At 41.9% G+C, this 23,683-nt stretch overlaps 1 protein-coding gene across 1 annotated transcript in view; it reads right to left on the bottom strand.

The window, feature by feature from the left end:
• ANK1 (ankyrin 1) overlaps positions 1 to 23,683 on the bottom strand; it is a 305,273-nt gene that overhangs the window by 78,662 nt on the left and 202,928 nt on the right. Inside the window, exons 3-7 of the mRNA XM_027865204.1 lie at positions 12,606 to 12,704; positions 7,604 to 7,702; positions 5,856 to 5,954; positions 3,627 to 3,812; positions 1,928 to 2,026 (exon numbers count right to left, since the gene is read on the bottom strand). Of these exons, the coding sequence (XP_027721005.1) occupies positions 1,928 to 2,026; positions 3,627 to 3,812; positions 5,856 to 5,954; positions 7,604 to 7,702; positions 12,606 to 12,704 (582 nt within the window). The remainder of the gene's footprint in view (positions 1 to 1,927; positions 2,027 to 3,626; positions 3,813 to 5,855; positions 5,955 to 7,603; positions 7,703 to 12,605; positions 12,705 to 23,683) is intronic.

The raw sequence follows: 23,683 nt of genomic DNA, 5'->3' as shown, positions 1-23,683 counted from the left end.
GCAAATCTTTATTGCATAGATCTGGTGATAGCACTCTTCTGACAAACTTCAGGTGACTCCCTTTGGCCTACCCAGCAAACTTCCTTGTATGGCATTCAAGGCTCTGCACAATCTGTGGCCACCCTCCCTTTTCAGCTTTACTTACCTCTCCCTCTTGATGTCTTTGATCTTCTCAGAGAATGAAGGACGAACAATATGATAACAGCTATCGCCTACTCTCCAACACCAATATCTATGCTTCTGCCAAACTACACTACTCCCTGTATCCTATACATGCCTTGTCCTTTCCCACCTCCAAGCTTTTGCTCATACCATAGCCAAAATTACCTTCCTGATATCTAGGACTGTTGGATTCCTACCCATCATTTTAAGCCCAACTCTAATACCAGCCTTTCTTAATCCTGGCTTCCTGCTTCAGACCTCACAAAATACTTTCTTCATACTTCTCTAATGTACTTACACATTATTCTGTATCATGGTTGTGTCTCTCTCTGTTATAACCCTTACTAGATGATAAGCTCCATGAAGGCAGGGATCATATTTCATTCAAATGTTGCATTTGCCTCAGGGTCTAGCCTTGTGCTACACGTAAGCACTGTATACACACCATGAATGTTTGCTGAATTGGAATGAAAAACTCAATGATAGGAAAAAAACCTCAGTGGTGTATCCCATTAAGTCAAAGGGAGAATGTAACAGATTAGTACCAAACAAAGCCATTATCACCAAAGGGTCAAAGCCTACAGAATTTGCCAGAAAGAATGAAAAGGACTTTAACAGGGACCAGAGATGTACTTGACTATTAATAGCTTCTTAGTATTCCTGCTTCTTGTCCAGGGGTGGGGGACCTGCCACCTCGAGCCCACATGTGGCCCTCTAGGTCCTCAAGTGCAGCCCTTTGAACGAATCCAAACTTCACAGAACAAATCCCTTAATAAAAGGATTTGTTGCTTGGATTCTTATAATCTAGCCGCTGCTCAGATTTTACAATCTAGCCAATAGCTCACAGATGCTCAGATTCCTTAAGAGTCTGGCTAATATGGCGGATCCTTAATGAACCTTGTCTTGGGCTGAAAAAAAAATAAAAGGATTTGTTCTGTAAAACTTGGACTCAGTCAAAAGGCCATACCCAAGGACCTAGAAGGCCACATGTGGCCTCCAGGTGGCAGGTTCCCCCACCCCTACAATCTCCCCTCTCCAATCCATCCTCCACACAACTGCTAAATTAATATTTCTAGACAAATGGGTCTGATGACGCTACACTTCTGCTCAGGAACCTTTAAGAGCTCCCTATTGCCTCTAAGATAAAATACAAACTTATCAACGTGGCATTTAAAGCTTACCACAACAAGGCTTTCACCTACCTTCCACACTTATTTCATACTATTTCTTTTTGTACACAATATGTTTCAGCCAAACTGACCTACTAGCTGTTACTCAAATTTGGCATTCTATTTCTACACTTTTGTATACTCTCCTTGCCTGGAACACACTCTCTCCTTATCTCCAATTCTTAGAATCCCCAGCTTTTCTCAAGCTTCAGCTCAGTCACCAACTCCTACAGAAAGCCTTTCCTCCCCATTCCACCCTGAGTTGTTTGTGCTTTCTTCCTCCTCGAATTATCTTATATTTATTTATCTATATACATGTTGCATACCTCTCTCTCAGTAGAATATAATCTCTGTGAAAGCAGGATCTGTTTTGTTTATGTCTTTGCATGCCCAGAACCTAGTACTACAGTGTCTCACACAAAACAGACCCTCAATAATTATGAATTTTTGAACGGCAAAATTGAAATATTCTCCAACAAGTATCTCACTAACTGTCAGAATGAGAAAGAAGAACACCCAGACTCTCCTTAAAAGGCTACTACATTACCCAGACCCCCCAGGGCTGATCGCAAGAGGAGGTCTGGTTCAGCTGTTACCTGGGGAGTAAAGTTGACATTGGCGCCCCGGTTTAGTAGTAATTGGGCCACATTGAGGTTCTCATAGTGGGCTGCTATGTGGAGCGGGGTGAATCCTGTCTGTTAAACAAAGAGAAGAAAAACTGATCAGTAGAATCTGACTTTTTGAAATGCCAACTAGACTGCCTTGGTACCTGGGGACGTCGAATGTGATCAGAGGAGCTACCAATGTACTACAGCCTGGGGCCAGACAAAAAATATTTCCTGTTGGGGGGGCCAAATGTTCACTGGTAGATCCCTGCTTGGTGAGTTACCAGAACATAGCAAATGACCTTTGTTATTTATCTCGTGGCATGTAGGAATCCTCCTGGGGGTAAGCATAGTATATAGAATCATCCTGAACTCACTTATCTATAAGGATCCAAGATCTAAATGGGATTTTTTTCAACCTAATTCATGGACTTGATGGTCAGTTAGCTCAGCTGATTAGTGAATGATGCTAACCACATTGAAAGGCAGGTAAGTGGTGCAATGGATAGAGTGCTGGGCCTGAAAGTCAGGAAGGCCTGAGTTCACATCTGGCCTCAGACACTAGTAGTGTGAGCATTGGCAAGTCACTTCACCTCTCTTTGTCTCAGTTTCCTTAACTGTAAAATGGGGATAATAATAGCACCTATCTCTCAGGGTTGTTTTGAGGACCAAATGAGATAATATTTGTGAAGAGCTTAGCACAGTGCCTAGCACACAGTAAGCACTTAATAACTACTTGCTTATTTACTTCCCAACAAGGCCAAGATAAGTAGGTTGGTTCTTTCCCTTCTAATTGTTATCTGTCTAACTCTGCCTTACCATGTTGCAAATACATGCATATGGTCACAAGAGGGAGCAGGAAGGAGAGAATATGAATAGCAAATCCATCCTTGGTCCTGCAAAAATAACTCAGTGAACATCCCCTAACAATGATAACTCAAAGCACAGTGCCATGTGCCTGATGGGGGCCTCATAAATATTGAATGAATAAATGAATGAATGGAGTTATTAATGTAATATTCTTCACCTATATGGATGATAATATCCAAAGGGGCAGTGTGGTGCAAGGCAAGGACTTGGGAATCAGAAGACCCAGTTCGGGGTTCCACCCTCACATTTCCTTACTGTTTGACCCTGGATAAGTTCTCTCTCTGAGCCTCAGTTCCCTCATCTATAAAACTGGCATAACAACTGAACCATCTACCTCACAGGGCTCTTGTGAGGAAAGTGCTTTCTAGATTGCCTAGTGCGAGATAAATATATACTATTATGGCCCAGGGTGGCCCTGGTCCATTGCTCGTCATTACTCATCATTTCACTTTGCAGCCTCCACCAGAAGGCAAGCTGAGTAAAAGAGAAAGGATTAAAAACTCAGCGCTATATCAGTCACATGGCCAAAATGACCTGGCTGGACAAATTTATGGACGACATGGGGTGACAAGAAATACACACTGCTTGCTTGTGGTATTTCTACCACAATGCTAATTGTGATATATAGTTTGGGGGTTGTCTATTTTGGTGCTGAATTTGCATAATATTAATTTTCATCTTTGGTCTGGGTTAATTCATGCCCAACATCTCTAGAATTATTTGCAAGAAGGAGCCTCTGTTCAGTAGCTACAGACAGTGCCTCTGTCCCACAGATTTAATGGTCCAGACATCTGAATCATCTGCTGTGCCATTCCCTTACCTTGGACAGCACATCTGCATTTGGGTCATTTTGGAGCAGGACAGCGGCTGTTCTTGTGTCGTCGTTCCGGGCTGCGATGTGAAGGGCTGGCAGACGCACCTTTCCCTTCGTCCCATAGTTGATCAGGTGAGCCACCACATTCTCATGACCCTGCTGCAGCGCCACAGCCAATGGTGTGAAGCCATCCTGGCCAGAAGAGAGAAGGAGAAGATAAGGGGAGCAGGGTGACTGACTACAAATATGACTTTGAGCAGTTCACATGACTTTTCAGACACTCGGTTGCCTCATCTGTAAAATGAACAAGTTAGCCTTACAGCCCTGAAACCTTGTCATTAATAATAATAATGATGATAGGAACAACAATTGATTTTTAGAGCTGGAAGGGACTCTGGAGACAATCTAGGGAAATTACCCTTTTTAAAGATGAGGAAAAAGGCTCAGAGACATTGTCACTAAACTAAGATCAGTCAGGTATTAAGCAGTAGAGTTGGACATCATAGAATCACAGAAGCTCAGGATTGTAAGGGACCTCAAAAGGGCCCATCTGCTCCAACCCAGAAAAGAGGCAGTGTGGTACAGTGGAAAGAGCGCTGACTTGAGTCAAAGGAGCTGAATTAAAATCCCACCTTTGATATTTATCCCCTGTCTGACCTTGGACAGGTCATTTAGGGACCTTGGGGCTTTTCCTTATCCAGGTTTCTTCTCACTCTGAATCTGTGATTGCTATGAATGAGAATCCCCTCTACAGCCTACCCAACAAAGTGGTCATTCCAGCCTTTCAATTGGAATTTCTTCCAGGAAAGAGAACCAAGTGATCAACTCCTGAGGCAGGCTATCTTATTTATGGATAGCATGATTATTAGGAAGTTTTTTTTCTTACATTAATCCCAAATTTTCCCCTCTTTTTTGCCACCCAGATCTCCTGATGCTTAGTCCAATGTTCTCTCCACAACAAGATACAACCTTTTGCCGGGCTGGCCCTCTCTCCTTGAAATATGAAGTAACTCAAAGCTGATTTATTGTGGAAAATTTACACACGTGGGCACTTAGGTTCAAAGAGGGCATGCTATGCAGACTGACCGCCAGGACAGAACTTTGTTTACTTGATAACACCACATTAGAGGCTTTCTGCAGAACTCTTTTGAGTTTTAATTGGTTACATCCATAATTAGGACTGAATGAAAATGGGAAACAGAGTTACCACAAAGGCCTATATCACTGTATTGAAAAACCTAGAACTGGGAGGTGCCATAGAGACCATACAATTGAAATCTCTTATTTTGTAGGTGATAAAATAGACTCTGAGAAATTCATTGACTTGCCCAAAGTGATAGAATTATTCTGAAAAAAGAGGGTACCAGATGCTCTGAAGGTCCCTTCCACCTCTCATCTTTACCGTCGTTATCCACAAACATTAGATTCTCTGATATTTCTGGTAATGAGGGCCCTTGGAGGGAGCTCTCTCTCTCTCTTCCCTTCCTCCCTCTGTCCGTCTCTTTTCTATCTCTCTCTCTTTTCTCCTTCCCCCTCTGTCTTCTCTCTCTCCTTTTCCCTTTTCTCTCTTCCCTCCCTCCTTCGATCTCCAGCTCTCTTTTCTCTCTTTTTCATCTCCCCCTGTCACTTCCTCCTCCTTCCTTTCTCCCCAACTCTGTCTGTCTGTCTCTTTCTTTCTCTCTCCCTCCCTCCCCTCCCTTCCTCTTTCTCCCTGTCTCTTTTCCATTTCCTTCTCTTTCTTTTCCCTCCCTCTCTCTGTCTCTTCTCTCTCTCCCTCCTCCTCGCCTCTCCCTCCTTCCATCTCCATCTGTCTTTTCTACCTCTCTTTATCTTTTCTCTCTCTTTCTTTCTCATCTCTTTTCTACATCCCCCTATCTCCCCTTCCCTTTCTCCATCTCTCTCTCTCTTTCCATCTCTGTCTCTGACATTCTGTACTTTAGCAGTTTGTGCTATAGTGGGCTCTAGTGACTCTCTCTTGGTGTTTTTCCTCTCTTTCCCTTCAGATTCTGGAATGTCAGTTATCATGTACTCTACTCCCCGGGCACCTTTCCCACAATCACCATGAGAATCCAGTAGTCTCCAAAAAGCAGATGCTCAGTAGAAACATCCTTTCTCCAATAATGGTGGTGACTTTATCAAAATGTAGCCAACCATCAATGTGTCTATGTGGACAAGTACATTTGCACACTAGGCTTGGGGCTAACAGGGGTGATGACATTTGACCCAGGTACTCACTTCTGTAGCAACATTCTGATTTGCTCCATTTTCCAGCAGAAACTTAACAACTTCCAAGTGATTTTCTTGTGCTGCCATGTAGAGGGGCGTAAAGCCTTTCTGTGAGCCAAGAAAATAAATCATTATGGAAATTAAAGTAAGACCCTCTATTAGCCTCCCTTTGAAACAGGGACAGGAAGAAGCTTGCCTTGAATTCCATTTCATCAGGTACCAAGAAAGGCTCTTCCATTTTGGTCTACAGTTGCAAAAATGCACAGTAGTCTTGAGATTTTTAGTGGCACCATCTTTGAAGGCTAGAGCATGTGTATTACTCTTTCTATTTTTCTTTCTCTGCCTTCATCTCTGTATCTGTTAGTTTCTTTTGCTCATCCTCCACTTTTTCATTTTGTTTTCTCTTTCACCCAACCATAACTAAAATGAAGTTTATTTAAAAAAAATTTTTTTTTATTAAGTATTATATTGATTGTTGAAAAATAAATGAGTGGATACTTTCCAACTTTCTTTTTTAAAAAAAGCAACTGACTGAATTTGCTTTTTATTGCTTGGTCCTTAAACCATTTCTGTAGGAAAACAGAATCTTTGTCTTAGAGTCTTCAAGAGCATGAGAGAGAAGATTTGTGATTCTCCTTCACACATAGAAATGTAAGTCTCTGTCTGGGCTAGCAAGGTGATTCCTCCAACCACCTGATAGTTGACAAAGGGACACAATTAAGAAAAATCCTGTACCCTGTAGTTGGAGAAAGGAGGTTGGTTTTGGTTGTTGTCATCACCATCATTTTAATATGCCATTTATTATAAACTTAACTTTAAACAGTAATAAAATTTTTAAAAAAACTTAAAAGTTTGCAACAAATTAAAAGGAAAAAAAGACCATCAACATATAGATATCTATATTGACAGTTGCTCCCTCCCTTTATGCCTCCTACCATTGTCTTAGCTAATCCACCCCTATGATTTGTGCATATATACTGTTCTTTCATATGGTCATAATCTGATCTGGTTTTGTTTTCTTCATTTACTTCAGCCACAAGAAAGATATACCCGAGATGGAACTCAGTAAATGCTAGCCCAGCAGAGTCATATCTAGGAATCCTAGAACCTAGGGCAAATTTAGTTGAAGAGGTAAAACAATGGCACGGGCCACAGCAGTTTTTAGGAGAAATGGTCTGACTTTATATATGTTCATACTTGGAGAGAGGGCACCTCCTATTGTCCTCTTCTCCTGACCTCCACAAACCTATGACCTTATACTGTTCTCACCCTTTCCTCCAACTTTGCAAGGGGATGAGCTAATCCAGCACTATAAAGAATGGGGATGACATTCTCTGGACTGCTGTGGGGAGTGTTTCCCCACCAGTGATGCTGGCAACTGGGACAAAGCCCTAGCTGCTTTGCCCCAGTTACACCTCTGGTGTTTCTCTGTCCCTATCCCACCCCTGAGTACCCTATCAACCCAGTGTGATGAAGCCCATGGTGGTGACCTAACTTTGGCATGCCCAGAAACTTGTGGTTTAAAATTCACAGAACATGATGACAATAGAAATGAAGGAAGAGCAAGAAGTAGTTTCTTGGAAACCCTGTTATAATCACCCCTGGAGGCAGAATTAAAGAAATAGATTGTGTTTATTTGAGCAGGACCTTATCAGCACATAATTGGGTGAGGATGGCAGAAGAATAACCAAAGAAGAAAGCTATTACCTTCCAGGCAGTCAAAACATGACTTGGTTGGTTGAAAAGAAGTATGTTACCTGAGACTGTGCGTTGACATTAGCTCCATAGTTAACAAGTTCCCGGACCACTTCATCTTGACCTGCTAGGGCAGCAATGTGCAAGGCTGTGTTCCCCTTCTGAAACACATCATGGATGGAAAGGGCAAAGGTCATTTATCATACAGACATCACAAACAACTCCTCAAATATATTTGGACAAAGAAGCCAGGTAGATGGTCTCTAGGGTGCCTTCCGCCTCTAAAATTCTATGAGTCTAGAAGAGAGGGTTCAATTGACTTTCTTTGTGTGTGTGTGTGTGTGTGTGTGTGTGGGTGGGTGGGTGGGTGTGTGTGTGTGTGTATGTGGGTGTGTGTCCCCAGCATTCCTCTTGGACAGAGATGCTCCTGCTCCTGGCTTGACAAATAGTCAGCATTTCTCCAGATGCCCACTGCTTGGGTAAGCCCACCAGGATGTTTTCCTCAGGTCCCTCTTGCTGTCTTGTCTGTCTGTGGTTCTGCTGGGTGACGGCATGTGCGTAGGACCCTCAGCCAAGCCTGAACAACCAGAAAGAGTAGGCCACCAGTGTGGTCTCAGAACTCAGGCTTGGGAAAATACCCATAACAAATACAAAAAAAAAAGTTCATGCCTAAGTGAAGGCCAAAGAGAAAGGGAAAGTTGGGAGGAGGGCAAATTAGGGGGAGAAGAGAAAGGGAAAGAACAAAGACATGAGGTTTGTGGGCTTCAGATTATATGGAGAAAATTGGAACGAAGGGAGAACCTAAGAAATAGGAAAGGAAAATGTTAGAGGAAATAAGAAAGAAAAAAAAAACAAAAGAAAAAAGAAAATGTGAACTGATTATAATGAGAACAAATGAAATAGGGAAGAATTAGCCAAATGAGGGAGGAGAAGATGCCAGAGAATGAATAGTGGAAGCAAAATAGGAAGGCAATGAGAATCTAGAGAGAAATGTTCTTTAAGAATAAGGAGAGATAATAGAGAGATCAGAAAGTCATGTAGGATCCAAGAAAGAGACAGTAATTTTCTTCTTCTTTTTTTATTTTTTTGCTTGCCCTGAAATGGTCCTTGGTATATTTAAAACCAAATCAAAAGGCAGGAGAGGGATTAGTAGGCCTTGCTTACTGAGCAGTGATGGAACCCAGGCTGCCTGCCTGCCTGGGAACTCTTCCTCCTCTCAAGAGAATCCCATGGGGACATATCAGCATATTATAGATAGTGCAGTGGATAAAGGGCTGGGTCTGGAGTCAGGAAAGCCTGAGTTCAAATCCGACTTCAGACACTTATTAGCTGTGTGTCATGACCCTGGGCAAATTATGTAACCTCTGTCTTCCTCTGTTTCTTCACCTATAAGATGGGGATAATAATGATAGCAACTTCACAGGCTTGTTGTGAGCATCAAACTAGTTCATAGGAATGTAAAGCATTTTGCAAACCCTTAAAGCTTAATATAAATAAATCCTGCCTATTCTTTGGAGAGGCTGGATCACCACCACCCACGTGACCCCCTTAGGATGCTGACTAGGGCTGGGGATGTTGGATTTGTCCATTCTTGTTAAGTCAGGGGCAGGAACCATACCTGAGCTCATTCAATTACTAAGTAATTTAAGCAGCAGAGGGGTGATCTGACTTCATTTTTTACAGCTCATATATAGTGTATGGATTTTAGCCAACAGCTGGCTAAACACTTAATTGATCACAGGAAATTTAGGACCAGATAATCAAGGGACTTTAAAAAGATACTGTTGCTAACTATATGGTAGCTAAAGAAACTTTGTTGCAAGAGACAGAGAAGTGCTTAACAATTTACAAAGGGTCCTAAGTGCCTGTGTAAGGATCACGTTTTTAAAAAATCCAAGTACAAAAGGTGAATGAAGATAAATTTCATTGAAGGGTCACTGGCTATTAAAACTTCCCAAATACCTCATTCAAGCCCCCCCAATTGTCTTTCTTTGTTTCCTTTAGCTGGGAGAGTAAAGAGGATCTGGAGAGATATACCTTAGCTGCTTACCTACAGCAGGTGCTCAAAAAATGTCTGCAAGGGCTGATAGGGTCAAAGCTGGGCTGCTGAGGTCACCTCAGCTGTGGGAATGAAAGGCAGTGGACTGCACTCCTTAGATCCCATCCCACTCAGGTCAGTGGACAGGAACAGTGGCACCACTGTGTTATCACCCAGGGAAGTGAGCCCAGAAATAAGTCTTCCTTTCAGCAGACCTGGCCTTCTCTTTGATTTTTTTCACAGGGCTCCCACTACATGAGCAAAAGGATTCTCCCCCCACTCAAAGAGGTCATTACTAAGAACTGAATGCACAGAGACTAATGATTTTTCATAGAAGACCAGGCTCTTATACTTTTTTTTTTCTGTAAGAGGTTTTGGCTCTTGCGTGAGGCTCGCTTGCTATACCAAGCGAAACAGGTCTGTTGGCCAACACAGTGTAAGAATCAGGGCTTAGAGTGACTGTGAGCAGTCGTGGAGTTTACACCCTTTTCTCCATCTGGGATGAAAGAGGAGAGCCTAGGTCTGACTAGCAGAACCTCCCAGTTTCAAGGTAAATCCACTTCCCATTTTATTCAGAAATCGGTATTTTCAGGGAGGAGAAGGGCAACCGTGGCTTCCTGACCTCTGACTCCATAGGCAAGAGGGGCAGTACTGAGTTAGTGAAGGTCCTGGTCCACACCAGAACTCAGTGGTGCTGAAACACCCTTGGGGGAGGAACAAAAGCAACCGGAAGACTGGGAAATTGACTTACCCCCAAGACATTCTGCATGTGCTCAAGGACAAGGTCACCCTACCCCTAGATCAGGGGGAGAGTCGCAGGGGGAGGGGTGTGCTAGTAGCTCTTCTTTCTCTGCTTGATCTTTCAGCCTGAGGTAACAGCTGCCCTTGAAGGAGCCAGGAAAAATTATTTAGCTGTATTTTGATGCACAAAAATAACCCGGTTTCTCCACTTGTAGGGAGTCAAGAGATCTCGTGGAAGGGAGGAGGGTCAGCAGTCGGTGCTGAGTGGATGGAAATGGAGGGGAGGCTCCCATGGAGATTAATAAAAATGATGGAGGAGCACAGCCCTGCTCCGCTGTCTGTCTTCATGGACAGCCTTGGAGCCACCAGGGAGCCGTGGCTCTTTGCTCCTAGGGGGTGTGGGATGGAAGGGAGAATGCAGATGCTTCACATTAAAAAAAAATTACTAACCATGGCTTATGGGCATGTTGAGTGGATTTTAATATTTTTTTTTTTGTTCTTTGCATTTACATCACGCCAGTGGGATGCTGCGTGTTCTGAAATCTATCCTGACTTGGACTATTGTTTCCCAGATTTCACTTCTCCCCATCACCACCCTTCCTCTCTTCTGCATGAAATTTTGAAACTCACATTGGCTTAGGAAATTTCTATAAATAAAGAAGGATACACCAAGCATTTGCTTGCAAAAACAACCACTGAAAGGAAAATTCAGAGACAGTCAAAAATGATGAAGTGCACTGTCTTTGGAGCTCTTGGGAACTAGCCAGAGTGAGAGTTTTGGTCTCTGGTATCTCAGAGCCTTGTCAGATGGCTTGTCTCCTGCACCCAAGGCAGGTGATAGCATCAGAAGAGGGAAAAACGATGAGTTTTTTTTTTTTTTAAATCTCACAGAAGGGACACAGAGGAAACCATTTAAATTGGCTACAGGGTTGGGGAAAAACTCCTTCACAGGTTTACAAAGCCATCCCCAAACCTTGCAGATCTGCATGGCAAGGTTCTTTTTCACTTTCTGTGAATGACATGAAAATTACAGAATTTTACCTCAAAGAGATGATTCCACTGTCACAATATTTTGGTGGCTCCCTTCATAACCATAAATTATACCCTCTTCTCTCTAGTGCTGTTCTGGGCTCTCTGCGCTAAAGGCGGCAAAACGTTTACCACTTGATACTGCTGCCTGCAAAGCCATTTAATAAAGAGCAAAACTGAAAAATAAGATGCAAATGGAGAAAAACTCAAGGAGAAAAAAAAAACAGAAAAAATCAAAAGAAAGGAAGAGGGAAAGGTGAGAAGGGAAAAAAGGAACTCAAGAGACAGTATTGTGGAAATCCAAGTTAGTTTGCTTTTCAGAAAGATACCTGTGTGTTTATCAAAATGGAATAGAAAGAATGAGGTGTGACTATGGAGTAATGAAAGTTAACCCACAAGACAGACAGACACACAAATTAGTTTCATTACTTTATAGTCACACTTTTGTTAATTGCATTTCTGAATTGTTCATGTAATTTAATGTTTAGAATCTACTGGAATGGGGAGACCCCTCTGTTACTGTTACATCTCTCTTGAACACCAAGATCTATTAGCATATTCCAAATTTCTCCTACAATCACTCTTGGATAGAATGTAAGCTCCTCAAGGGCATATCACAGTTTTTCTCTGTATTCCCAGCACTTAACATAATGCTTGGCATAAAAGAGAAACTTAATAAATTTTTCTAGATTGGTTGATCAGAGGATGATCAATCAAGCCCAGGGTGTCTAGAAGGGGGTGGGGGTGGGAGTAGGATGTCCAATAATGGAGGTTTTCATAGAGAAAGATAAATAATAAGGGATTGGGCTTCTGTAATGATAAGAGGTTTGTACTCTCTACTCTTGTTCATAAAAGTAGGCCAGTCAAGGGCCTAGAAAAAACCAACCCTAAAACCATGAGACCATAAGGAAAAGGCTTCACATTTCCATTTAAAAATCTAAGTATATGGATAATCTGGAAGACAAATGCATACACAGCTCATGAAATTCTGCTGAGAGTTTGTGATGTCTGGCTTCAGTTTTGTCTGAACCACACGGGTGTGGTTCTTGTGGGTTCCTCTAGTTCTATTCACCCAAGTTAATTCAAAGAAGCAATATGGCAGATTCAAAAGCTAAAGATGATCCCATTGAAACAAATTTGTTAGTACTATCTTGTGAATATATGAACTACATGGATTGTCATTTGGTGCAATGTATTAGTTAGACAGTTAGAAGCCCTGACTTTTCTATGGCATTCCCAGTCCCTCCATTACTCACCTTTGTTGTGGTTTCTAAAACAATTTCCTTGTGCAGAAGCTCAACCACCATTTTCACATGGCCTTCTTTAGAAGCCAGATGTAAACCATTCAACCCATTCTGAAAAGGATAGAACATAGTCAGATCAAGTGCTTCATGCTGCTGTCTATAGGAGCTGTAAGAAGGCCTGCTCCCAGGGATGAGAGGTTTGGAGGGCTAGAAGGAAAGAATATTAGTGGCTGTAGAGTTAAATGAGACATGGTCACAGACTAGGGTCATTCTACAATGGCTTTTAGCATCCATATTTTCTACTCTCATTTAGCAGTAAATTTAGGAATACAAGAGGTAGAAAAGAAAGACAGGGCTATGAATTCCACTGCTGTGAGGTATGAAGATCAAGAAGTGACCTTTGATCTTATATTTCACCATAGCTACAACTAGGGCAGTGCAACAAGGGCTTTGCCCCCGGACTCCAAAATTTAGAGGATATTGACAGAGCTTTCAATCCTGTACAGGACTGCAGCATAGAAACAACTGACTTTTGCACATAGCAAGAAGAATTCGTCAGAATAAAGGGGGACTACCAGTGTTCTGTGGGTGTCTCTCCTCCAAAGTCCAACTGATTTGTCTTTCAAAGTTGATGCAAGGTTATGTTTCCCACTGATTTGCTCCAGGCATTGACAATCCCTATTCTAGCTTTAGAACTGGCACTGAATAACCCACCTCACTGGAATGGCTGTGTTACAAATTCTGAGGACAGCAGCCTCAGACCAGGGGAAGACGGGACCAGGGAGCATCAGGGCCTGACTAAGCCTTTCTCAGAGACATAAATATTCTGTAAAACATGAATTCTGAAATCCAGGCAAGGGTGAACTAAATTTGAGTGCACAGCTGTAAGTGTACTAGGGTACTCATATGATCTCTGATTTTGTCCACATGGGCACTCCCTTTCTTGGTATAGCAAAGCCCCTATAGGCTTTTTTTTTTGTTTTTTGTTTTTTTGGCAATTGGGGTTAAGTGACTTGCCCAGGGTCACACAGCTAGTAAGTGTCAAGTGTTTGGTCTGAGGCCAGATTTGAACTCAGGTCCTCCTGACTTCAGGGCCAGTGTTCTATCCACTGCACCACCTAGCTGCCCCTATCCCTATAGGCTTTATAGATAAGGCTTTGTCTATGATTTAAAAATTCATCTTCCTATACTAGTCTGGTAATGGGTCTTTCCAAGTTTAGTTGGATTGGTCCTTGGATGACAGAAATGAAGTCTGAGTGGCTTTTACACAGAAAGGATGTGGTTAGAATAGAATTGAATGCGGTTAGGAAAGTCTAGAGCAAAGAGCCCTGATAAAGTAGGGACAGCTATGGTTTTTATTGGAAAGGCTCCAGGACTTAGGATGCAGAAGCCCTGGATCTAAGTTTTAAATCTGCCATTTGGCATGGAACTATGGACAAGTTGCTCTGCTCTCTGAGTCTCAGTTTCCTTATCTATAAAATGGGAATAGCAATACTAGTATTACCCCCTTCACAGGACTTTCTTCAGAGAAGAGCTTTCCTTGAGCTTAAAGGTCTATAGAAATGGGGTCTATTTTTGAGAGGTATCTTGGGAAGCTTTATCTACTTCACAATTGTATCTATGATCATCCTAGCTTCCCCAAAGAACATATTATAACTGCATTCTGAGGTGGCATGGCTGGAAAGACAATGGGAGATTTACCTGCTATCTCTGAAGGGGGGGCTGGGGTTAGGGTTGCACAGAGGCACCCCAAGATCGCGGGGAAAAAGCCCAAATCACGGCGCGAATCTGCCTGAATGAATTAAACTCAGATCTTCTTCCAGCCAGAGAAAAAGTTTATTAAAGATATAGCATATAGGCCAGACTCCAAAGGAACCCAAACATCAGTGATCTAAATGGGGTTTAAGGTGGTTAGGTGATGCTCGCAAGGACAAGCAGCGTGAGGCAGTCTAGAAAGCTCAGCGTCTGAGTGGGGGCTGGCGTGGATAGGCCACGTGACGCCTGTTAGGATGAGCAGGCATGAGGGGTCTCAGCTTCTAGGCTTGAAAACAGCTCAGCATCAGAATGGGGGAAAGGTAAGCCTTAAGTACAGACTGAGGGAGGGGCCGTGCAGTTTGGTGAGACGAGAGGAGGGGTCTAAGGAGTGGCCAAGCATTTTGGGGTGAGGGGAGGAGGGGTCTAGGGAGATCTGGATGGGGGTGGCCAGCAAGCTGGGGCGGAACACTTGCGCCTAGCTAGGATTAAGGGTGGGAATGGCCTGGAAGGCAAAACAATGGAAAGCCAGTTGATGGGGGAGGTGGACCGTTTGGAAAAGGGTCCAGGTGAGAATCTCCGTTTGGAATGTCTGAGTGATTTGAACAGACAATGAGAATAGATAATGAAGGGAGCTGGAAGGGGAAGTTTGCTTTCAAAGGGAAATAAGGCAGTTTCTAAAACGTTAAGGGTTTCCTGGGACCGGTAAACAAAACTGAAGCCAGCTTCTTTTTGTCAAAGAGAGATAAGTGAGTCTACAAGGAATCTAAAAGTTTTAAGGTTTTTCTGGGAATTGTAGGTAAACCTCTTCATTTCTATGCAAAAAAAGTCTCCCAAATCCCTCTTAATTCCAGGGTCTTTGCTCTGTTGATTCTCTCCAATTTATTTTGTATAGCTCTTTTTGGTATAGAGCTTTTTATATGTTGTCTCCCCCAATTAGAATGTCAGCTCCTTGAGGGTGTGGACCACTTTCTGCCTTTCTTTGTATCCCCAGCACTTAGTACAGTGCCTGGCATACAATAGGTGCTTAGATAAATGCTTATTGATTAACTGATATTTTAATATCTGAAATTCTGAATGTCATTCCTTTATCTGAAGATAAAAATTAAAATGTAGAACTCCCTTAGAGGTATTGCACACTAAATTTTGTAAATCATTTATACTTCAGTGCGAATGAATTTATCAGCTTACAGCTAATTTAGAGCAGATGAGAGGGGAGAAGATGGAAAGAACATAAGGGTACTGAGATAAAAGAAAGGATTTGGGGAGAAGAGTTGAAAGTGAATGGGATATAACCTCTGTGAAGACTTCTCAGGGTGGTGATGAAAAGACTGTCTCGAAACTAGAGACAGGCTCCGAGAAAACGAACAGGCCCTAAATTTAATTCGGCCCTAAACCCTCTCCTGATTGCCACTGCCACGTCCGCACTAGGTATACTAAATAAGGACATGTATGTTTGAATTGGCTATACCCTGTTTCCTTGTTCTTTGGGAATGGGAAAGATTTTGCACCTAGAATGTAAGCCCACCTCCCAGCCAATGGGAGTAAGGGACAGTTGCGGAGTGGGAGTTTCTTATTTGCGTTAAGATATATAAACTTGCTTTGTCCTTTGTGCCTAGCCTCTCTCCTGCTGGTAGTGTACTGGAGGAGTAGACGCCCCTTCTCGCGAGATTGTAATAAAGAGTAATTTTTGCTTCTTTGAGAAGTCTCTGAGTTTAATTGTGTTAGAGTCACTGTACCACACAGCTTGTTCTTCAGAAGTCATCAAGTCCAGCCCATGCCCTATTAGGAATCCTCTTGGCAACACTCCTGATAAGAAGCTATCTAGCTTTTGCTTAAATATGTCCAGTGATAGAGAACTTGCTGTCTTCTGAGGCAGCCTCTTCCACTACTGGATGGTTCCAATTGTTAAGATTTTCCTCACATTGAACTGAAATGTGTCTCTGCAGTGCCGAACCCCATTGCTCCTCTGGGACCAAAAAAAAAGACCAAATCTAATCCTTCTTCTGCAAAATAGCCCTTCATATACTTGAAGTCAGGGGTCATGTCCCCCTGAGTCTTCTCTTCTCTAGATTAAATAGCCCCATTTCTTTCATTGTTTCTATGACCCACCATCCAAGGCATGTGATCTGTTCAGCTACTTCCTTTATACTATCATCATTACATAGCCCAGTGCTACCACCCCCAATCGCTATCTTCTCCTGCCCTTTGGAACTCCATTTACTTGTTAACAAATTATCTTTTATTCTTGATTTCTTATTATAACACTCCCTACATTTACTGAAACATGACTTTCCCCTGAGAGCTGTGTGTCTCTGGTAACCCTCTAATGCTGCTCATGTTCTTACTTTCCCTGACTCTCAGGACAGGGAGTCAGCATACTCTTTCCCACTCCTACCAATTCTAAACCCTTGCTTTGTCACTATCATTCAACCATATCAACCTACATTTATGCTGTCCAACTGTACCACCTTCTCTATACTTCTCACCATCATCTAGCAGCCTCTTGGTTAATTTCCCACCTTCTTCCATGATTCCAGCACCTGGCCAGAATCCTCCTCTCTATATTTTCCTTTGTTATCATCCTTGAAGACCTCAAAATTGATACTGATGAGACATATCTTTATAACACCCTTCTGCACATTTTTTTTTAACTTAAATGACTTTGATTTCCACTGTCTTTAGTCACTCAGTAAGATGTGACCACACAGACCTCTCTATCACTAGAAACTTGCTCCACTCTCAAGGTTCTGCTCTCTAAAATTCTCCTTCTGGCTATATTTTCTTGCCCTTAAGTCCCCCCTAGAAGTATTGTTAAATCTTTTTTTTTGTATTTATTTAGTTAGTTAGTTAGTTTTCAACGTTCACTTTTATAAGATTCTGAGTTTCAAATTTTTTTCTCCCTCTCTTCTTCCCCTACCCCCTCCCTCCCTCCCTTACCCCCTTCCCAAAATGGCAAGCAATCTAATGTAGACTACACATGTAAAATCATATTAAAAATAATTCCACATGTTGTGAAAGAAGAATCAGAATAAAAGGGAAGAACGAGAGAGAAAAAACAAAAAAAAGGTAAAAAATAGTATGTTTTGATCTGCATTCAGACTCCATAGTTCTTTTTCTGGATGTGGGTAACATTTTCCATCGTGAGTCTTTTGGAATTGTCTTAGATCATTGTATTACTGAGAAGAGCCAAGTCTAACAAAGTCAGTCATCGCACAATGTTGCTGTTACTGTGTACAATGTTCTCCTGGTTCTGCTCACTCCACTCAGCATCAGTTCATGTAAGTCTTTCCAGGTTTTTCTGAAGACTGCCTGCTCATCACTTCTTATTGCACAATAGTATTCCATTACATTCATACACCACAACTTGTTCAGTCATTCCCCAATTGATAGACATCCCCTCAATTTCCAATTCTTTGCCACCTACAAAAAGAGCTGCTATAAATATTTTTGTACATATGAGTCCTTTTTAATTTTTTATGATCTCTTTGGGTTATAGACCTAGTAGTGGTATTTTTGGATCAAAGAGTTTGCCCAAAGATATTGTTATATCTTGAGGACTTAGCCCAGTGTCTTACAAAGGTATAGCACCAGACCTGTGGTTTCATTGGTATATTTCACTGGAAGAAGAAATACTTCTATTGATACAGATGGGCACCTTCTTGGCAACTTAGAATCTTAGAGAGTTGCCTAGGGCACCAAGAGAATAAGTGATTTGTCCAGGGTCACATAGATAGTATGTGTCAGAGGTGAGATTATAAACCAGGTCTTCCAGATTCTAAGACAGTCTCTCAACATTATACTATCCTGCCTTTCAGCCTTGCATATGGCAGATGATTAATATATATTTGTTGAAATGAAATGAAAATACTTTCAAGTTTCTTCGCTATCCTAGTTGCCCTAAGCTGCAGATACTCTACCTCATCATTGAACTAGAACGAAGCACCTAGAACTGAGCATCATGTTTCAGATGTGATCAAGGCAGATGAACATGGGAACATCATCACCTTATGTGCCCTGAATACCATATTTCTATTAACAAAGTCCAAGAGCACAGGAGAGTTCTTAAAAAATTAAAGCTTTGACTGTTTCAACATTTTTCTTGGGGTCACTTTAGTATAATAATAGCTGACATTTATACAGTGCTTACCATGTCCCAGGTACTGTGCTAAGCCCTTTACAAACATTATTTCATTTGATCCTCAGAACAGTCCTGGGAGAAAGGTGCTATTATTATCCCCATTTTACATATGAGGAAACTGAGGAAGGCAGAAGTTAAATGGCTTGCCCAGGGTTGCACAGCTAATAAAATGTCTGAGGCCAAATTTGAACTCAGGTCTTCCTGAACTCCAGGCCCAGTGCTCTAGCCACAATGCCACTTAGCTGCCCCATCAGTGTAAGCATCAGATGACCTCCTTACTCTTAACAATCTGATTTTTGAGCCAGTTAACATACGACATTTCTACATCACTTGCCCCTTAAACTCAGTGGGTCTGACCTCTCTACAGATGTGGTGACATGCAAAGAGCCCTAGACTTGAAGCTGGAAGACCTATGTTCGAGTCCTAATTTTTACCCTCAATCACTTAGGTAAGCAACTTGTCCTCTCTGGGCCTCAGTCTCCTCATTCAGAAAATAAAAGCGTTAAATTAGAATGATCTCTAAGGTCCCTTCTGGCTCGAGCATCTTGTGGTTCTATGCTTCTGGAATTCTGCAGCCAATGTTCCAACAGGGATGCTTCTGCAGTCAGCTGGGCCCTAGAGGGAAATGCTTCTGCAGCTGTTGCAGTCTGCATTGAGCAGGACAGCCCCTGCGACCTCAGTGAATTGTGACTGGTCGACTGTTGCTTTTTTTCTTAAACCCTCCCCAGGGCCACTGAGCTGGGCATTCACTATACACCATACTCCACACCAAAGCTGGAGATCAGTCTGAGATTGAAGAACAGTCCCAGATACTTCCCATGACTGCTCCTGTTTTGGCAGGAGAAACTTATGTTTATCTTTGTCAGAAAACCTGGATTCATTTTCTGGCTATAGCACATTATGGAAGAGATGTCGAGATGGTTCAGTCCTGTCCCTTCATTTCATAGGTAGGACACTTAAGCTCACAGTAGTATAACAGGGACCAGAACCCAGGTTTCTGTAGTCACAGAATAGTGCTCTTTAACCAAATGAAATCTGCTTGCTGGGATACTACCAAGTTCATCATAGCTGATTTTCAAATCCTCTAATAAAATTCCTACACTTAAGAAATCCCCTTTAGTATAGTTAACAAATATATGCTCAGAGAGACCCTGGGATAATAACATAATTCATAGCTAAAACTAGGGTTGGGAGACAGAGTCTTTGTACCAAAATGTCAAAATTTAGAAGGCTTGGAAAGTTACCATAATTCACTCTAGCAGCATAGAAGCCACTATTGTAATGAATACCCCCTTTTGCTCAACTGACTTTATCTAGGTCTCTTTTTATATTATTTTCACATCATGAATAATATAGTTGATGCAAGGGTACCATTCATGTTGCTTGCCCAAGGCTTATTTCTTGTTGCCTGCTTTGGGTGCCAATATTGCTGGCCTTGGTCCTAACAATTCAAATCTCTATTAAACTTTAAAGTTTACCAAAGACTTTCCACCTACAACAGTCTGTGAGGTGGACAGTTGTGAGCATTATTGTGCCCATTTTACAGATGAGGCAACAGAGACATGAAACAACTTGTCTATATCCACATAGCAAGTAAATATCAAAGCTAGGACTCAACTCCAAATCTCCTGACTCTGAGGCCATTGCTGTTTCCACTAAACCCCACTGCCTCTCCACTACAGTGCAGGAACAAAAGAGTCTAGAGAGCATTTATGTAAATAGGCACTCGTAATGCATCACAGGTTTATTCACTCCGTTGCTTTCTTAGTTCCCTAGAGAGCTTAATGCACCAACATTTATTAATACTAATTGGAGGGTAAGCAGTGGTATCCGTTTAAATCTGGTCCCCAAACCAAACTTTCAGGATCCTTCTCTCTCAGTTTCATCCTTTGTTAATTACAAAACAAAGAGATCTGCATTGGAAATAAAGGATAGCCACCTTTTCTAAATAAGATCCCACATAGCAATGCAGATGAGCAGTTGCTTTTGTCTCAGTAATAGTCTCGCCTGGATGGTAATAGCCTTCTAATAGATTTTCCCAGTCATTAGTCTCACTCTCTGCACTCACAGCTCTTTACACAGTTGCCCAAGGAATCTGTGATTTTAAGCTTGTCGGTGTTTATTCTACTGAGACGGATCATGAACTCTCTCTGACTTAGTAAATGGGTCTCCATGAATCATCGTCTTCTCCTCCCACCTCCTCAAAAACAAAAACACTGGTGCTGAGCCTCCTCAAACTTAGCCAGGCTTGACCGCCAATTATAGACACCCAGGGTCATTGCCGTGCAGTACTTGGAGACTTTTCAGTTTGGTAGAGCCTGCCAGAGGGTATACTTCCCTGGCATACACTCTGAGAACCTGGAGCAATGAGGCATCATCCACTTTAGTGGAGGCCCCATGGCCTACCCTTGAAAATACAACATGCTTGGCATTATTGGTTTGGCATTCAAGGCCTTCCAACAATTTCAATCACTCACACAGCCTCCTTTGCATTTCCTTATCTCTGTACAAATGATACTCTAGCTCTCTAAACTTCCCTCGGGGGATTGTCAGTTCCTTGAGAGATGGTTTCATTTTTGTCTTTTGTCTTTCCAGCATTAATGGTACTTAACTGCCTGCTGGATTGAACAATTAAACAACCTTTGAAGGGAAGTTAGGTGGCTTTGGGTAAGAGCTGCTCACTAAATTTGCTTCCCCTTGGAGCATCTTTGGAGTCTAACTTTCTAGACTTATTTAACAGTACTCTCTATGATTCTGTCTATGCTCCATCCAAAGACCACGAGCTCTTTTCCAGTGTCGTCCCACCCTCACTCACCTCAGTGCTTTTGTGTACATTGTCCCTCATGCTTGGGATGGACAAATCTCTACCATCCCATTTCTACCTCTTTATAAACCTCACTTCTTTTAAGGCTCAGGTCAGGTGATACCTCCCCTGTGAAGGGAATATGCATTTATATAGTGCTTACTACATGCCAGACCTTGTGTTAAGTACTTTACAAATATTACTTTGCAAGTTAACTATTTCATTTGATCTTCACAACAATCCTGCAAAGTAGGTACTATTAGCACCCCCATTTTAGAGTCAAGGAAACAGAGGTTAAGTGACTTGCTCAGGATCACACATCATCTTACGATGCCTTCCTCTGTCCCCTAGCTAGAAGTGATCCCTCCTTCATTCCCACGTCTTATCTAGAGCCATAACTAGCAATTCTGGCTCCCGGGGCAGGAAACACAAAAGGCTCTCTTAAATTATATTTTTAAGACAAACCTAATGTGGAGGGTATAGAGACCTTAAACCTCAAGATTAAAATCCCCTCAGAGAAGAGACCTCAGGATATCATCCTGCTGCTGCGGAGGGAGCAGGGCATTTCTGGCCAGGGAGCAGTTGATCTGATGTGTTTATGGGTGTCAGGGAGGAAGTTACTATCTGGTACTTTCCTATTTTAACTAAGTATTCTTGCTACTTAGGTGCTAAATTCAGTTATTTCCACCTGCTGAAGGAGTGCACATGCTGCCAGAGCCCTCTGCATTTTGGCACCCCAGAGAAAAACCCTGATCCGCCTCACCTTAGTTATGGTTTAGAAACCATAACTAAATCATCACCCATAACCCATAATTATCAAACCAGGATTTCGTTATCACCCATAAACTTAGTTATGGTTTGGTTTTCACCCTTCTCTTTCTGGCTTCTATCATATTCTAATTTGTATTATGGACTCTTTGAGAGCAGGATCTATGTTTTATTTCATTGTTGTATCCCCAGTGCATAGTAGTTTGCACACAGTAGGTATTTAATAAGTATCTGTCATGTTGATCAGCAAGCAACCTGTTTACTAGACCGTAGAGATTTAGACAAAATTATAGTGCCATCACAAAGTGGTGAAATAGTGGGTTGGAAGATTTTTCTCCTCCACTGGATTTGTAAAATTTCCTAAAGAACAACAATCAGTCTTAATGCATATGCAAGAAAGTCAGCCTAAGGGGGACAGTCCATCATCTAAGAATATGCTAAATGTAAATATCATAGTTATTCCTGCAATTTCCCTCTTTTTAAGCAGACAGCTTCCTACTAAAACAAGGAGGAATTAGAAGGGTAAATCTCTCTGTAATATTTGTGGACATGACTGTGAAACACACATGTGGGCAGGCATGGACTTCAATTTCTCCTTGGCAGATCCTCTGAAGACTTGGTCAGAGCAGGTGAAGTAGGGCTGTGGTTTAGATTCCTTCTTTTTCCTTTCAGCAAGTAGAGACTAAAAAGCTCTGACCAAACCTGCTGAGTAACTCCTCTTGCTGCTGACACTCAGACAGCCTGCCAGGGAACTGGGTAGAGAAAAATAAATCATCTATTTCTTTCTCAAAATAACTAACAAGGTGGAGAAAATTGGTGAGAGGGAGAGAGAGGAGTGAATACTGTGGCTAAATTAGAAGTCCAAAATGAAGAGCTAACTACTCCTGGTGATCACTTTCAAATATTACTCTATGTCTCTCTTTAGAGAAGATATCAGCTTACCTAATTCATTTTCTTTTTTTCTTTTTTGTGTGTTTTTGACTAGGCAATGGGGTTAAGTGACTTGCCCAGGTCACACAGCTAGTAAGTGTTATGTGTCTGAGGGTGGATTTGAGCTCAGGTTCTCCTGACTCCAGGGCTGGTGCTCTATCCACTGACACCTAACTGCCCCTTACCTAACTCATTTTCAAACAGACTTCCTAAAGGGAATTTCCTGAGGCCACTTGACCCCATATGACCTGATGCCACATAGCACTAGAAATAGACAAAAAATAGAAATAGTCAAAAAAACTTCCAGAAACTCCTATTGAAAAAATATTCATTTATTCTTTGTCTCAGTTTCCTCTTCTGTAAAATGAGGATACTAATAGCACCTACCTTCCAGGATTACCATAAGGATCAAATGTAAATAAAGCATTTTGCAAATAGAGTACTAATGCTAACTATTATCATCAGCTCCATTTGTATTTCTTGGAATTCATAAATGCTTGTTGGATGAGAAAAAAAAAGAAAGAAAAGAAAAGAAAAAGAAAAGAAAAATATTTCTGCCATTTGCTTTTGCACTTTTTTTTCAGGTAAAACATCAGTTCTGAGAAGCAATCTGTCTGCTGGAGGGTGGGGAGAATAGCCCAGCCAGGCTATGTTTCCTTTAACATTTTGCAAGGTGGAAGGAACAATAAACTTCAT

This window comes from Vombatus ursinus, unplaced genomic scaffold, assembly GCF_900497805.2.
Source record: "Vombatus ursinus unplaced genomic scaffold, bare-nosed wombat genome assembly UNPS02014778.1, whole genome shotgun sequence".
Lineage (NCBI taxonomy): Eukaryota > Metazoa > Chordata > Mammalia > Diprotodontia > Vombatidae > Vombatus > Vombatus ursinus.
This window is presented reverse-complemented; position numbering and strand designations above follow the sequence as displayed.